At 44.5% G+C, this 15,534-nt stretch overlaps 1 protein-coding gene across 2 annotated transcripts; it reads right to left on the bottom strand.

Annotated features, from left to right (window-relative positions):
* Positions 1 to 5,719: 5,719 nt before the first annotated feature.
* LOC124665064 (pyridoxine/pyridoxamine 5'-phosphate oxidase 2-like) lies at positions 5,720 to 7,344 on the bottom strand. Of its 2 annotated transcripts, none has more exons than XM_047202468.1 (7): positions 7,203 to 7,344; positions 7,072 to 7,121; positions 6,933 to 6,990; positions 6,800 to 6,832; positions 6,607 to 6,702; positions 6,152 to 6,301; positions 5,720 to 5,993 (listed from the first exon to the last, which is right to left on the bottom strand). In XM_047202468.1, exons 1-7 carry the CDS (start codon positions 7,311 to 7,313, stop codon positions 5,892 to 5,894), a joined length of 600 nt encoding a protein of 199 aa, XP_047058424.1. In that variant the 5' UTR covers positions 7,314 to 7,344; the 3' UTR covers positions 5,720 to 5,891. The 2 variants fall into 2 exon arrangements, with proteins under 2 accessions (XP_047058424.1, XP_047058423.1); XM_047202467.1 differs by having other exon boundaries at positions 6,152 to 6,304; positions 7,203 to 7,343.
* Positions 7,345 to 15,534: the final 8,190 nt, after the last annotated feature.

Raw genomic sequence — 15,534 nt, 5'->3', positions numbered from 1 at the left:
TGATAATTTTACAATAATTTCAGTCGGCTATTTGTGTTGTAATGTTGCAGATGACAGTCCCTTGGCAGGGTGCCCCTCTTTGCCATTGAGTAGAAGCCCAGGTGCTCAACAACCTATTAAGCGTAGCCATCTCATTTGGACTATGAAAAAAATCTAAATAGATGTTGTATGCATCGATAGATGTAGAGACTGAAGCTTGCTCTTCAAAAATATCTCTTTTGAACTACATGCATGGTTCAAAGACCATTTTTGTTCGTACTCCTATCTTTGAGTGGGCAAATGTAGAGAAGCCATAGAGTTGTGGCAAGATTATAGCTTATGTTTTGGGTAGTGATGGTGATGTTGTATATATTTATTTATTTGAATAGAAGATTTATTAAATAACTATTGGCAATATATCTAGGTGATACAGCCACAAAAGAGTTCAAGCTCTCAGTCCGGGGATACGCACATCCAAACTGCACCAAACACCCAAACATAAACAAACCTGACAGGAAACAATATGTCACTAAAGATAAGGACACACTCTTGATGCTAGTTGTAAAATTAGGGTGCCTTGGTGCAAAGACTAGGGCATCCTCCATGTCGGGTAAATAGGCCTGGACAACCATCTGTAGTTGTAAATGATGATATCACCAACTCGTCAACCTTCGCTGCAGAATTGTATGGAGTCAATGCATACATGGGTACATAATCTACATCAGAGAACATGTACATTTCCTTTTCGCATCGCTGCGACAAAATCATACTAACTTTATGTTTTTTTTTTCTGATAGCAAGAATTCTAGAACCAATTTAAAATAAGATGACACGATATCTACTCGCACAATATTACGGTAAGAGTTTAACTCATGTGACAAATCAACATGCCAGAAAGAGTTAAACTCTTCACATGCCTCTTCGTACATAGGAAATTAAACCAAGTGAGCATTGTTTGATGACTTAGGCCCTAAAGGAAATGCCTTCTTGTAGATCAAACTAGAAGAGATGAGGCCAACAAATCTTGGCATCCTTTTCTCTCCATCTATCATTCCAGATCAAGATTGATGCCGCATTCGGACTTTAGCAAGTAGACATGGGTTTGCAAAGTGGCAATAACTTAACGCCATTGAGACTGCCGGTTGTGGTCGAGGTCGCAGTGCAGGTCAACGAAGCCCTTGCTCTTCCCATGTCGTAGTGGATATCGCCTTGTGGCAGGACTCACATCCTTCTTTTCCTCTTTGTGGCAAAGCAGTGGATTAGGTGGTGCTAGTGCAACCGCCAAGGTGATGTGACAGGAAGGCGGTGAGAGTGGGAAGGGGGAGAGTGAGAGGAGGGAGAGTGGGTGGTGAGGGGATTTATGGCATGTGTTCCCAAATATAAGTGTGCACGTTGTATTGCCCTTTCCTTCCCACCCATATACAACTGATGCGCTCGACCAGACTTAGGAATGGCCGATTCAGCAGACAAGGCATGGAGATGCTTTTAAAATCATGTTGGCCACAACACGGAGGCCTGTCATGCAACCATCCGGGCCGATTTCTGCTCCACCCAACCTAGTGCAAAGACATGCGAGCAACCAAACGCGCCATAGAAAGTTCTGAAGTTCTAAACCTGTCATTGGCAATCAGCTAGGTCTGGAAAAGCTTAGTCTTATGTTGATGGAGTTAGTTTGATCATCGTGATCAAGATTTGTTGCGGATTTGTAACTATACTCCAGGCATAGCCTTTCGAGCTCTCTTAAATATTCTCTCCAGGCCCTCTTACATATTTTTCCCGGTGTGGTTCTATCCCTCCATTAATTTTGGTAGTGATTTTTCTTGTAGAATCAAAGGGAACTAGATTTACGTATTTCGACATGAATATCTAGGCGTTCTGAAGTTCTACAAGAAATAGCTAGAAATTTACTGTACCATAATCCATTCCACTTCCAGAAATTTCCTCTCTGAGTTTGTACTTGGGCAACTATAGATCCGATGAACATTTAAATGGCTTTGCACCTTTAATCCGTGTGAGACAGGCCACAACAACTGGTTCAACGATTCGACTATTGCTGGGATACAGAAAGAACAAAGGTTAGGACGTCTACTGCAGCTCAGCTAAACATAGAGCAGGCAACGTTCAGTAGAAACTGAAAGTTCTGAAGTTCAGTTACCTTTCTTTGGCATCCAACTTGGTCTGCAAACGCTTAGTATGATCTTGACAGATTTAATCCGGTCGGTATGATCTATCTTTGATGTGGATTCTAACCTTATTCTCTCCAGGTCCTCTTAAAAGTTATTTTTCCTATTTTCATATTAGCTGCTTCAACCCTCTATAAACAAGATGTAGTACAAATTATTTGTTATCAGCCCAGAAACAATCAGTGAATACCACGGATTATGAATATCTTAATGCACATATAAATCAACAAAAAGGCAGCTCACGAAGATATAGCAAAGCACTTGCCATCAACTTCTTAATCAAATCTTTGTACTTCTGTTTAACCGGCCGTCTCTAAGTAGCGAGTTTGTACTAGCGTTATGATCAAGCTTTGATGTGGATTTATAACCATATTCTCTCCAGGCCCTCTCACAAGTTATTTTTCCATTTTCATATTAGATAAATCTTACTGCTCTAACCCTCTAAAAAAGATGTTGTACAAGTTAGTTGTTATTAGCCTGAGAAACTTGTCCCTGGTCGAAAAGCAGAAACAATCAGTGAATACTACGGATTATGAGTATCTTAATGCACATATAAATCAACAAAAAGACATCTCACTAAGATATAGCAAAGCGCTTACGATCGACTTCTAATCAAATCTTTCTACTTCTGTTTCTAACAACTTAGAGGCTTCATACATTCCATATGCAACATATACCGGAGTGATGGAGGTGTAAATTACTTTGCCAAGCTTAAATTTCTTGTCCTTCATAAGCTGTAGCATTTCCTCCATTATCTTGATATCTCCATACTTGGCGTATGCACTGATAACAAAGTTTAAAAATTGGGCATCTAAATACAACATCAGTGTTCTCTGTCTGTTGAACAATTGCAGGATGTTGTACCCGTTAACTAGCGAGCAGTAGGAGATTGGGTTGAGTTCGACACCCTGAATCTTTATCAGCCTGAAGTAGTACTCTATCTTCTCAATGTTGCCAGCCCTCCCAAAATATTGTATGATTATGTTGAATGTAGCAGCAGAGGGCGAGATGAATCCCACTGGTAACATGGTTGAACTAATTGAAATAACTGGGTTATTCCCATGAAAAGTAGATGAAAATAACTAAATTTCAGATCATATATTATTCAAGGTGATTGTTCTTCCTTAAAAAGATTTAATTAGCTAGGTTGTTATGAAGACTAAGAGCCAATGATCTTTCTAGGATGACCGGGACTTTCTATCTGGGAGAGCATCGACGTAGCAAGGACGGTACGGGAATGCACCACGGATGTCGCGTGCGTTCTGCACTGGTACTTCAGGATAGATGTAGCCTAAATATTGCATTCTCGAAGTGCTGAGATGATACGCCAACACCGTGTTGCTGTAATGTAGGAGGAGCACATCCTTGTGTGGATGAAATCCAACGATCCTACACACCCACCCTGCAACATCTTGGTCGTTGACAACAGTGCCGTCCAAATGGATGAAGTTGTGTTCATCGGAGTTCCATGAGTACTCGGAACCATCTCTGCTTTCTACCTCATCATCCTCTTGCTCCTCCTGTTTTTGATTTGCATGGCCTTGGTTGTCCCCCGCACTTTCATCGACATCAGCAAATCTGGCCGAGCTCTCGTTACCATGTATTGTCTCAAGTTCCTCTGATTCATCATTCTTAGGGTCTTTTTCAATGACATCTTCCTCATCGGCGGCATTACTTTCGTCACTGCTACTATGTTCCAGCAAACTAATTAGTTCATCTTCGCTTTCGACCACCTCCCATTCCATTTTCATCTCTGGCTTTCCATTCCAGTTAAATGAAGTTATCAAATAATCATATGGTTTGAGATCGGCCTCATGCGCCAACATCCACTCATGTTTGCCGTTGGTTGATTCCACCAATGCCCATACAAGGAGATTACACTTCTGCAGAGTCACATAGCGAACCCCTGTCTCATAGCTCGCCAACACGGACCTCGTGGGAAGCGACCACGTGTAGTCCCTGTACTTCTCGTCGTCGTATGGAGGTGAAATCCCTGGGAGCTGAAGCATGTCATACATCCTCTGTGAGCAGCGCAGTATCATGAGGACACCACTGTGGCAGTGCACGTAGAGTGATCCACGCCAGTATTCGCCAGACCATGCCCTCTTCTGCACACCGCGTGGTGCCATCACCACGTCGTAGAGGTGTGCCGGGGCGCAGCGGCCCGGCGCAAATTTCTGATTCTTCCAGTCCCCAATCCGCGACGAGAAAACCAGCAATGGCACCGTCCTATTCTTGAGCATGTCACCCTCCAGCTCAACAAACTCGCTTGCAGAACCAGATGGATCTACCTGTTCCAAGTCCAAGCGACGTGGAGGCATCTTTTTTGCAGGAAGGAGGAACACCTCATGGTGCCGGGACACAGCCGGGTCAAAAGCAAGAAACATTCCTTGGACGTCGCATGGCCACGGCGTCGGCGGACTTGGCAGGAGAGCACACCGCATGGTCGCCGGGTTGCACACGTAGACGTCCTTGGCATCCGCGAAGTTGTACCTGTCCCGGATGAGGAGGAGGCCGTTGCAGTGCTGCTGCACAGCGGGGGACCAATCGCCCCAAACGAACGGACGTTGGGAGCCGGGGCGCGACGTCGGACGGGCAAAGAAGGCCGAGGGGGAGCTGAATCCGTAGTAGGTGGTGTAGACGCCGGGGAACTCCCGCGGGAAGAAGTGGGGGAGGAGGAGGTTGTGGGCGTCGACGATGGCGCGCCACGAGCGGCAGACGCAGCGGGACTCGGCGAGGGCGCGGCCTGGGAGGCGGCGGAGTATGTCGACGAGCACGTCGTAGGGGAAGCAGATGCCGTTGGCATCATCGTCGGCATCCATCGCGCCGGCCACACTTGGTGGTTAGATGCGATCTACAGAGATATATATGTTATTCCAAACAAATCAAACGGATTTACTGCAGCTTATATGGCCAAGTCAAAAATACTTGCAGAATTCATGTGATCTTTCTTTGTGTGCGTGATATTATTGCCATTGCAGATTGATGCCTTGCCCAAATACTACAATCCAGATCGACCGTGTGTCCCAGTCTGTGAAATACAAGGTACTAGGTACTCTGATTATGGATTAATCCAGATCGTCCATCATTTCGGACTTTTATTAGTTCCCTTATCGCACCGTGTGTACTGCCAATGTCCATGCCCCTGGGCCTACATCTATTTTTATTTTGCAAGAATTTAGAAAACTACTTGACGAATTCTATGAGGCCTTCTGTTTTATGTGTGTGATATTACTGTAATTATGTACAGGTACGCATATTGCAATGTAAATCAACATATGTTCCAGACTTTGAATCATTCCATGAGAAAACTCAGGAAGGAAACTTTCAAGGCTCGACCGCTCTTGTTAAAGAAAAGAACTATTTACATGACTTGAATTCAAGCTCATATTCTTGCAATCCCCAGTCTGTCATCTTGAATGGTGCATGCTCGAATGTATTCTAAGCGGTACAAGAAATGCTAGCTAAGTAATCATCTTGGAACTAAAAGAAGAAAAACCATTAGCGGTGAACTTCTTTAATAATTAGAGCCATCTTGTATGTTCACAACGAAATGTCATGCAGATAAAGTACATACCTTGACTTTCAGATGCTCTGCCAAAAATACATTACGACATTCTAGAAAAGGAAATGAACAATGAAGACAATTCCTTGCCATGAACAATCCACAACTAAAAATAGTGGCAGTCAATACCACCTTTATTTTCCCCCTATCTAAAAAGGACACCATTAGAGGCTAGCTTTTTCAGCAATCCAGTCACTGGAATGATCTCCTTCCTGGGTTCTTCTGAACATCAGCTTCTGATTACTTTTCAGGTTCACATAATCAACCTGAGTAAAAAAAGAGTATTAAGCAATACTATAGGAGCATACCAATCTGTGATCTTTTAAACATACTGATTCTGTATTTCAGCGTACATGCAGACACCAATAAGAAAACGTGAGCATGCAGCACAAGAAATGTTGGAAACCCAGGCACCTAAGCTAACCTTTTCTGGATCAAGGGTCAGAAGACAATAGGCGTCAACTGGGCCAGCCGATGGATCGAGATTATCCTCTGCGACGGGAACCCCTGGCCATGGCTCTCCTAAGTATTGCGATCTTGTCTTCATTGAACTAGCAAACCAAGTCTTCTCTCGCTGCTGTGTAAAAGAAACAACCAATTTTGAGTAAGGATTATAAAAGTGCACTACTTATATATTCACTTTGAAAGCTTCTGAAAAACAACAAAATCTGTGAAAGCTGTCTACAGATTAACGCAACATCGAACCGTTTACTCTAGATGAGATGAGGAGAGATGAGCAAACCTCGTGTGTGAAACACTATATTAAAGTCAACTACTACAACAGTTACTAGTTTATGCATACTAAACCTTTGAATACAATTATCCTTTCATTTCTAAGATATGCAGAATAAAGCAAGGCAGGCTTCGCTCAGCTCTAACCTGGAGCTTGGCAGGGTCTGAGCTGGAACCATCAATCACATCTACGATACCGCTGATACGGAACTGTTCCCACGAATCAGTGAAATACCAGCATATCTGCGAGAATCCGAGATTAGGCATTTCTCTAAAAGCACTTAGCACCTGTGATGCTTAAAATGGTTGTGCACAATTGTGCCAATCCTTTAAATCCTACCTCACTGAGGGGCCACTCCTTGAGCTCACCAACCTGTTTGTTAACAATTCACACAAGGAAACCAGCAAGGACATCAGCAAGGAGCAAGAAACACTATAAAGGCCAGGTCAGCTATCACAGGGAAAGGAACTACCTTGTTACTCCGCGCATCTGTATGAATCTGAATCTTGTCACAGTGTTCCTGGAACCCCCTGACAAGACCAAAATTTCAGATCAAAACCTGCAAGAACTGGATGGTAAGGACAGGGGACTGCGCCCGAGGAGGCGGGCACCTGAATACGACGGTCCGATTCGCCGGCCTGCCGCCTTCTCCCACCGTGGCCTGAAAAGAACGACTGTTAGGGCATCTCGTTTCCCCCACCAAAAGAGAGAGGGGGTGGTGGACTGGGAGATCGGAGCGTACAAGCTGGAAGAAGGTGGAGTGCTTCAGATGGGCGTTGGCGTCCAGCGCTCGCTGCAGCAGCGTCCTCCAGGTGCTCGAAAGAGCCGACGCGGCGGCGCCACCGCCAGCCATACCTATCGCCGCCTCCTGACCTGTCGCGTCCGTGCAGTTTCACTATGCGGGGATATTACTTCCTTAGATGCTTCGTTTGGCTGGAGGGAATTATAAATAGAGACTTTGCGAGGTACTACCTCGCTCCTAAAATAAGACCATCTCGAATCGCCGATGCAAACCCATGTAAAATGAATATTGGTTGAAAAACTGGTCTCAATCCACAATCCAGCCTAGCGGTCTAACGCAAACTGACCAACATAGCCGCGGAATACAAACGCGACCTAAATTTGTACCATGAATGCGTCGGCGTGGTCACGACACGGATGCAACGCGTGTCCGCGCCCTGTCGCCCGAGAGGCTCTAGGTTGAGCCTCAGAGAGTCACGGCGATGAGGGAACTTGGGACGGCCGACGGAGCAGAACTTGGGCGACAGGAATTTGTGGCCGGGCTATGTTTAAATATTAGGCCCATTTTTAGTAGATTTTAGATTTTTTATAAATTTCAAAGCCTACATATGTGGTAGCCCATGTTAGTTGAAGCCCAAGTTGGTGGTAGCTCACAAACGAGTGGTAAGAGGTAGGAAGTTCAATTCCACACGAAAAGTTACGAGGAAGTTAGACCACCTTATAAGGTGGATTGTTCCACCACTAGTAAGAGCATCTCTAGTAGTGCCCGTAAACACGTGAACCGAAAACCCGAGTTCAGTTTCCTGAATTATTCGGTTCAATGATTTTAGTCGCGGCGCATAATAGAAACTGAAAACACGAATTGAAAAAAAGAAATCAAACGTCGCAGGAAATTTTGTTCCGATCAACATGCGAAATGAAACGAGTTTTTTTCTCCCATCGAGCTACATTCAAACTTAATTTACATATAGAAATCGAAATATGTACTAATCCAACACCTCGGTACTAATTTGACCAAAACTTGGCCCCGGGATAGTCACCGGGGCTCTACACGCGACGGAGGGAGAGGGTTTTCCGAACGACGCCTAGGCGACAATGACTGCGGCGACCTCAAACAGCGCCGCCTCCGTGGAGGTCCCGCAGTTGAGGGAAAGCGCCGGCGGCATGTCTTCATCGTCGTCATCGTTGTCGGCGCCCTCGGCGGAAGCTTCGGCAGCGGCGGGCTGCACGAGCCGCTGGATGGGGCCTCGGCTTCCCCATCACGCGCCTCCGAATGTGTCGGCCGGCGCGCGAACCTGCGCGGCCACCTGCGGGCTGCCCGCTTGCGCGCTCCCTCGGAGCACTCCCACCTCGTGCGGTCCGCCTCCGACCGCACAACTGGCGGACGCGACGGCGATCATCCACCGCCGATTCGGCCCCCTCCCCTACCGCCTCGTTGTGCGTGCGCCATTGCGAACGGAGGGGAGGTCACGGCGGAGCGGCTAAGGTGAAGACGCGGACGAAATTGCTCGCCGGAGGGAGAGGGTTTTCGCGGCGGCAGCGGGGAGTAGGGTATTTGAACACTACTCCACTCCGCGACCTGTATAAATACGGGGCAAGCCTCGCGTTTCTCGGCCCCCGAGAAACTTTTATGGGCCGGGTCACCGATTCGGGGTCTGATCGGCGACGCTTTCGGCCCAAACCCGTAAATCCGCCAAAAAAAGTTTAGTTCCGGTGGCGTTTACGAGTTATGTTAGAGTTTCTCTAAATGAGTGAGAAGAGGAGTGTACATTCGCGCTCCCCCTCCTCGCTGCTCGCTCGTCTCGGCTCGACATGTCACGATACGATGTACGCGTCGTGCTCGTGTTCAGTGGATTGAGCCTCGAGCCGAAACTTTCCTTTCTTTTTGCAGTTCAGGAAAACAAATAAGAGTTCTAGACGGACGTGTCACAGTTAGTTGTTTCGGGTCGCTCTTGAAACGTGGGCTACCTGTAATCGACTCGAAACATGCGACGTGGGTGTGGCCCATGTTGCATAGGGTTTTCTGAGCCTATATAATCTCTTGTCCGGCTACTGCAGAAAATGATCCAATACATGAGTTATGGTTTTGCCACCTCTCTCTGCTTGCGCCGCCACCGTAGCCTACTCCATCCCGCTCGCCGGCGTGCACCGGCGAATGGGAGAGCACGTCTCCGGAACCTCTTTCCCTTGTGATCTTGTACGGAAGATGGCGAATTAGGTTTTTGAGAAGCTCTCTGCAACGACTGCTCGAGCTCGTGTCGTCTTTCGTCCAACTCGGGCGGTGCTGCCTACCGTCGTCTTCAACGCCGTTTACTTTGACCCATCTTCACTAATGTTGTCATCAACAACGTTGCCGTTGTGAGGACGCCCGCTACACCTCCACCAGATTGGTACGTGCGACATATCTTGATATGTTTTACGATGGTTATTGTACCGTTTGCATTGTTGTTGTTCATGTTCCTTAATGCATCAAGATGTTCAAGTTTCACATGTTAGTAATTATTGTATCATGTCTTATATTCTGGAGTTAATTATGGAAATTATGTCTAAGTATCCAACAGTCTGGTGGGGTGGTGACGCTCACGCGCGAGCCAGACGGCATGGTTCGTGCACCGGAGCTACGCGCTACTGAAGATATGAGCTTGATGTGAGAGTTTTAGGGGTGAAGAGAGAGAGGGGGGAGATAGAGAGGGAGATCGACCCACGTGTCCATGATGCGGTGGCAAGAAGAGTAGCCTAGTTTTGTACGGCACAATAGGAGTGAGTGAGTGGTTGGTTTTGTTTTCTTTTTTGGTTGGTATTGCTGGTTTGTTCAAGAGAGAACCAACCTGAGATTGGATAGTTAGTAGTGTGGTAGCACCCAGCTTATCAGGGATCAAACTGCAGTTTGACACTTTGATGTCTCGTATAAGCTGAAATACTTTTCAGTGCCGATCTTCCCATCGGTAGCGGGCGCCCGCCGAATTAGTTTCTTAGACTCAGTTTTCGAATGATATGTATGCACCATAAGATTGAGTATATATATGTATTTGTGAACCATGTGCATTTAAATTGTGTTTCGCAAAAGGAGAAAAGTTTGTTCACGAGACATCCAACTCGGACGGAATTCCAAAAAAGCACCATTAATCTCTTTAATAAATTGATTGATAAATTTTGTCTGTAGTGAAGTTGATCCATTACCCTAATTCATTCCAGCGGCGTGCACTCAGCTGGCTTTAATTCCCAACTACTTCTTGTTTGAGCAGGAAGCCAGAACGCGTGGAACGCGTGGGAACCAGGCCGGACGCGGGGATGATACTCTTGCCTCGACCAACTATGTCTCGACCAACTACGCCTCGACCAATCACAGGCAACCACACGGATCACAAGATCACCTCTCCGAACCACATCCAATGGTTTGGCGGCAACAGGGGGAGCAACGCCTAGCAAGTGTCAGATATGAGATATGAGTGTACCACCAAACCTCTACGATCTGTCCTGAAAACATATCTAGTGATACCTTTACTTATTTGATACCATGATATCACTCTTAGAAATTTGAATTAAGTGTCAAAATTCGAAAATAATTTTTTGGGTGTTCACAAGATATGTGTTTACATGTTTTATAACTTGCATAACCAAATTTGAAATATCCTTAGAGGAACAAAAAGGTGAAATACAACGTGAATAGTGTCGCATGACGACAAAACATCACATAGCATTTGTCTTTTTTCCTTTCTCTTTGTGTATCTTAAATTTAGTTCTGGAAAATCTAGAGAATGTAAACACACATTTTGTGAACAACCACAAATTTGTTTCGAAATTTTTTGACGTACAATTTTGAATTTTCATGGAGTGGTATCATGGTATCATGTGAGGTGTGGTATCACTAGATATTTTTCCGACCTGTCCTGAATCTGACCGCGACCCTAAACCGGTATTCTTCTAACACGACCTTGTGTGGCAAATGTGTCAATAATTAACTACCTCAACGCTTGGTGTATGTGCTCTGGAACGTTGGAAAGAAAGGAACCGACACATCTTAATGTGTCGTTGTCTCCCCTACCTCGAGGTGGCATCGATTCCTAGGGAAGACATCATGCAGAGAGAACGTGATTTTGTTGTCGCCATGCTGAACTATCATGCAGAGCCGGATTAGGCTGTTTTATTTTTGGCTTATGGTGGTTTCTCATATATTTTACACCTCAAACTAAACATGACATCCTTATACAGTTGTTCGGTTTCCCTCTTGCTTAATAAAAAGGCAGTGCTCATTTCGGTTGCTAAAAGAAAAGGTTAACTACCGCAACGACATTCTTGGGTTATTGTGTGTGACGATGTTGTCAATAATTCAACATATATACTACTCTCCCACCCAAAATTGTAAGGCGCGCTTTGTTTTACATGATCTTTGATTTATGACTTTGATCATCAATATATATGAAATTATATGACTTTGATCATGGGATTTGTTCTTATCCCTCTAGGGTGATCCTTATCCCCCTAGGGGCTGGCCGGCTGGTGTGCCTGGCCCATTAGGGCTAGGTTGCATCCCCTTAGCTCATGTGGCCCCTCTCGGGTCAGTGGGCCGACAGGTGGTCCGTCAGGAACCTTCTAGAAACCCTACGACATGACACTGAAAAGTTCCCGAACTTTTTCGAAACCCAGAAAGTAACTTCCCATATATGAATCTTATCCTCCGGACTATTCTAAACCTCACTGTGATGTTCCAGATCCAATCTGAGACTCCTAAAAACATTTGTGTCTCCGAACCATATTCTCGTATCTACCCTAAGTGACATCGAACGTTAAGTGTGTCACCCTACAGTTTGAGAATGATGCATACATGATCGAGACACCTCTCCGATCAATTACCAACAACGGGACATAAAGATTTGTAATGGCTCTACAAATTCAACGATGACCTCGTGATCTAATGAAACATCACTGTGACCAATTCCCTTTGTCTCATGATAATTCACTTATCCGAGATTCGATCGTCGGTATCAACTATACCTGGTTCAATCTTGCTACCGATAAGTAATCTTTACTCATTCTGTGATATGTCATCCATTGTGACCTAGTCACATTCTTGCAAACTAATTGGATGCTATCTCACCGAGAGGGTCCAGAGTATATCTCTTTGTCATTTGGATGGACAAATCTCACTCTTGCTTCATGAGCCTCAACTATCACTTTCAGAATACCCAATGCCACTTTTATAATCATCTAGTTATAGTGTGACATTTGGTTTCATCAAAGCATTCCTCTAGTGCCAGTGATTGGCATGTTTTCATGGTCTAAGGATTAGATTACTGTGTATTTGAGAGCTACAGCAAAATGAACTTAATGACTTGATCTTGATATGCTTACTATGGGTGTATGTCCATCATATCATTCTCCTAATGACATGATACCGTTATTAACAATTTTCAATGTTCATGACTAGGAAACTTTAATCATCAGTTAATAAACAAGCTAGTGTAAACGAGAGACTTACCAGGGACTTCGATTTGTTTACAAAATACACATATATTAATGTTTCCAGTTAATACAATTAGAGCATGGGATATAAACATAAAGGTATAATAATAACCACTTTATTATTGTCTCTCTAGTATATCTCCAACACTTCTACCTAATTATTGGGGCACCACTAGGCATCGGAAGCCGATATGTGGCTTGCCATCGGACTTCTTTAGAGACGTACGATTTGCTTTGCCTGGATAGTCAGATGGCACAACAAATTGTGTGGGCCTCGATAGTTTGCATGTAAAATTCTTCGTGACTTTTTTTTTTCTGGTAACTGGCCCTAATTAAGTGGGATTCACAATTAACTGCCCGGTGATTCATCTTGTTATTTGGAAACTAATTCCGGATTTTATTTGGAAGCAAATCTTGTCCCTTCTTAATTGAATAAGCGAAACAATTATTTCGTAATATTACTGAATATAAATTGTCTCTTATGGAAGTATATTTCCTGTGTCCAAAGTAGCATGGCTTCGCTTCCATCAACTAGATTACCGCTTCCAACGTAATACCAATTTGTTTCCATGAATAACGGATTAACTTTCAGTATCAGTATTAAATACGCATGCTTACAAATAATTGGTAACATTGCTTCCAGTGAAATATATATTTGCTACCATCGAATGGACCGTGTGATCCATGAACAAAATATTTCAGCTAAAATTACCATATTTTACAAGGACACATGCTACAATAGATGACGCTGCCCTTGACGAAACTCAGTTTTTGAAGATCAGTGACATATGTTTCCATTGATTGTTGCTACTTGTTTCCTACTTGCTTAATGTTTGCTTCTACTCTGTAAAAGACGAAACATTTCATGCTGGGTTATCCTTTCTATGCAGATGCCGCTATGGAATGGTGATCATGCTTCTGTTGTGCTTCCTTCAAATGGTGGACGAGCTTCATTCAGACGCCGTGGCCCAATTATGGCCATGCTTTGTTCCCATGGTGACCATGCATGCTTCATTCTCATGGTGGTCGTGCTACTGCTTCTTGGCGGTCGTGCTTCCTTCCGCTGCTCGACGGTCGAACAGATCAGAGCGGCATGGATTGACCCTTAGCAGGAGCCTAGTTGACAGTGAAGTTGTCAGCTCAGGAGATGATTCACAACGAATTGCATGGATGTAAATTTAGAAATTGGAGAAGATATGAACATTTTGAGACCAAGTCACTTGCAATAACCTTTGTCGAATTCCTGTTGTCGGTGAAGGGATGCAGACGTACGGTGACAGGACCAGCGGAAGCAGCCTCCGGGCCGCCATTGATCCATTAAGAAGCGGGAGTAGCCTGTTCGGCACTAGGCTATACTCTTCCTGCATATGCCAATCAAGGATTACCCGAAGATCCGCGGCGGAACGGCATGGCTGCAGGCGATGACTCGATTCGGTTGGAGATGTAGGTCTCCGCCGGGATGGGAGGCCGCCGCGGCATGGCGCGGTGGGAGAGCACAGTTGGTTGTCGGGTGAGAGATCGATTTGGGATGAAGCTGTATGATCCGTAATCAGGAGCTTAATTTCCGGATGCATTAAAGCATTGTGCTGGGTAACGGCCCGTCTTTTTTCTCTTTAATGTGAGAGAAGCACTTGAGCCATGCGATGGAATAGAGATGAACGGCAGGTGATCGGTCCGATATTTGTTTTCCCATCGGACTACGATCTAGAGTGTTTACCTAATTATTGTACATATTGGCGATAAAACTAGCTATAGATGACATGGCAATGTCTTATAGCCTCATGTTGGCTATACTATTGAACACGCTCTAGCACCGCTTGGTTGGCATTATTTTTTTCCCTCTTTTCCGGGTTTTGGCGTGTTTCCGCATGGGAAAGATCGTAGACCTCTACCATATCAATTACGTGTGTATTGGTCTGCTCTCTCCATTCCAATGAACAAGTCGTCCTCTTTTTCCGTGTTTTTTCTTTGACCAAAAATTATTTCGAAGATATAACAATTATTGGTATAAAATTAGCATCACTGGAAATGTTTTTAATACAAATCCAATGATACTGATTATATATAATATAATCAAGATTTTGTTACTCAATTTTTTCAGTTAAAATTTATTTTGGAATACGTGTGTCTTATTCATTGAATAGGAGGAAGTAGAAACCCACAATGAAAACCCCGCAAGAACTAATAAATACAGTGCGGGAGCCCATCACCTGGCGCGTTGTCTCTCGCACCAGCTGGCATGGTGCTGCAGCGTCAGGTGATCATTGGCAAGCTAGGATTAGGAGTTGGTGATGTCAAATCCCAAATTAAGTGATGATACAATTAATACTAGTGAGGTTAATATCTCCCCTCTCCTATCCATAATATATGAAGTGCTGGCCAATGCATAATAAGTATCGGTCATTTGATATAACTTTAGCTATGGAAGCGGAGGAATGCTGTTATGTTTGATGGCGCACGACCTGACCTGGCCTTCACAACTTGGTCGACACGATAAAGGCAGAGGCCAAATCGTGGGAGACAGCGGCACTGCTCCCCAAATCGTAGTGTGTGGTGTTGTATTTGGGTGTGGTCCCTCTAAACTTGTATCAAACTCTATCAATGCATCGAAAAGCAAGCTTGAATTATTAGCACCACGGTACATACGGTGTAGCAAGATGCACGGTAAATAAACTACCACATTTTTTCTACTGGTTATTCAATATGAAAAAAAAACTTGCTAAAAGTTTTAATGAAAAAAATTAACCGAAAAATTGTTAGGTACCCCATGTCGCGGGAAACGTCACATTGCAATTTGATTCGCTCGAATACAATGCAGTGGGCGAACTGAAGCATCGTTCATGCCAAAACATCACATACGCAACAATAGG

Source organism: Lolium rigidum, chromosome 6 (genome assembly GCF_022539505.1).
Source record: "Lolium rigidum isolate FL_2022 chromosome 6, APGP_CSIRO_Lrig_0.1, whole genome shotgun sequence".
Lineage (NCBI taxonomy): Eukaryota > Viridiplantae > Streptophyta > Magnoliopsida > Poales > Poaceae > Lolium > Lolium rigidum.
This window is presented reverse-complemented; position numbering and strand designations above follow the sequence as displayed.

Coding starts and splice junctions, on each gene's coding strand:
- LOC124665064 (XM_047202467.1), bottom strand. CDS start 7,313: ATGGCTGGCGGTGGCGCCGCCGCGTCGGCTCTTTCGAGCACCTGGAGG. Junction 6,833..6,932: donor CAGATGCGCGGAGTAACAAG/GTAGTTCCTTTC, acceptor GTTAACAAACAG/GTTGGTGAGCTCAAGGAGTG. Junction 5,994..6,151: donor TGACCCTTGATCCAGAAAAG/GTTAGCTTAGGT, acceptor TTTTTTACTCAG/GTTGATTATGTGAACCTGAA.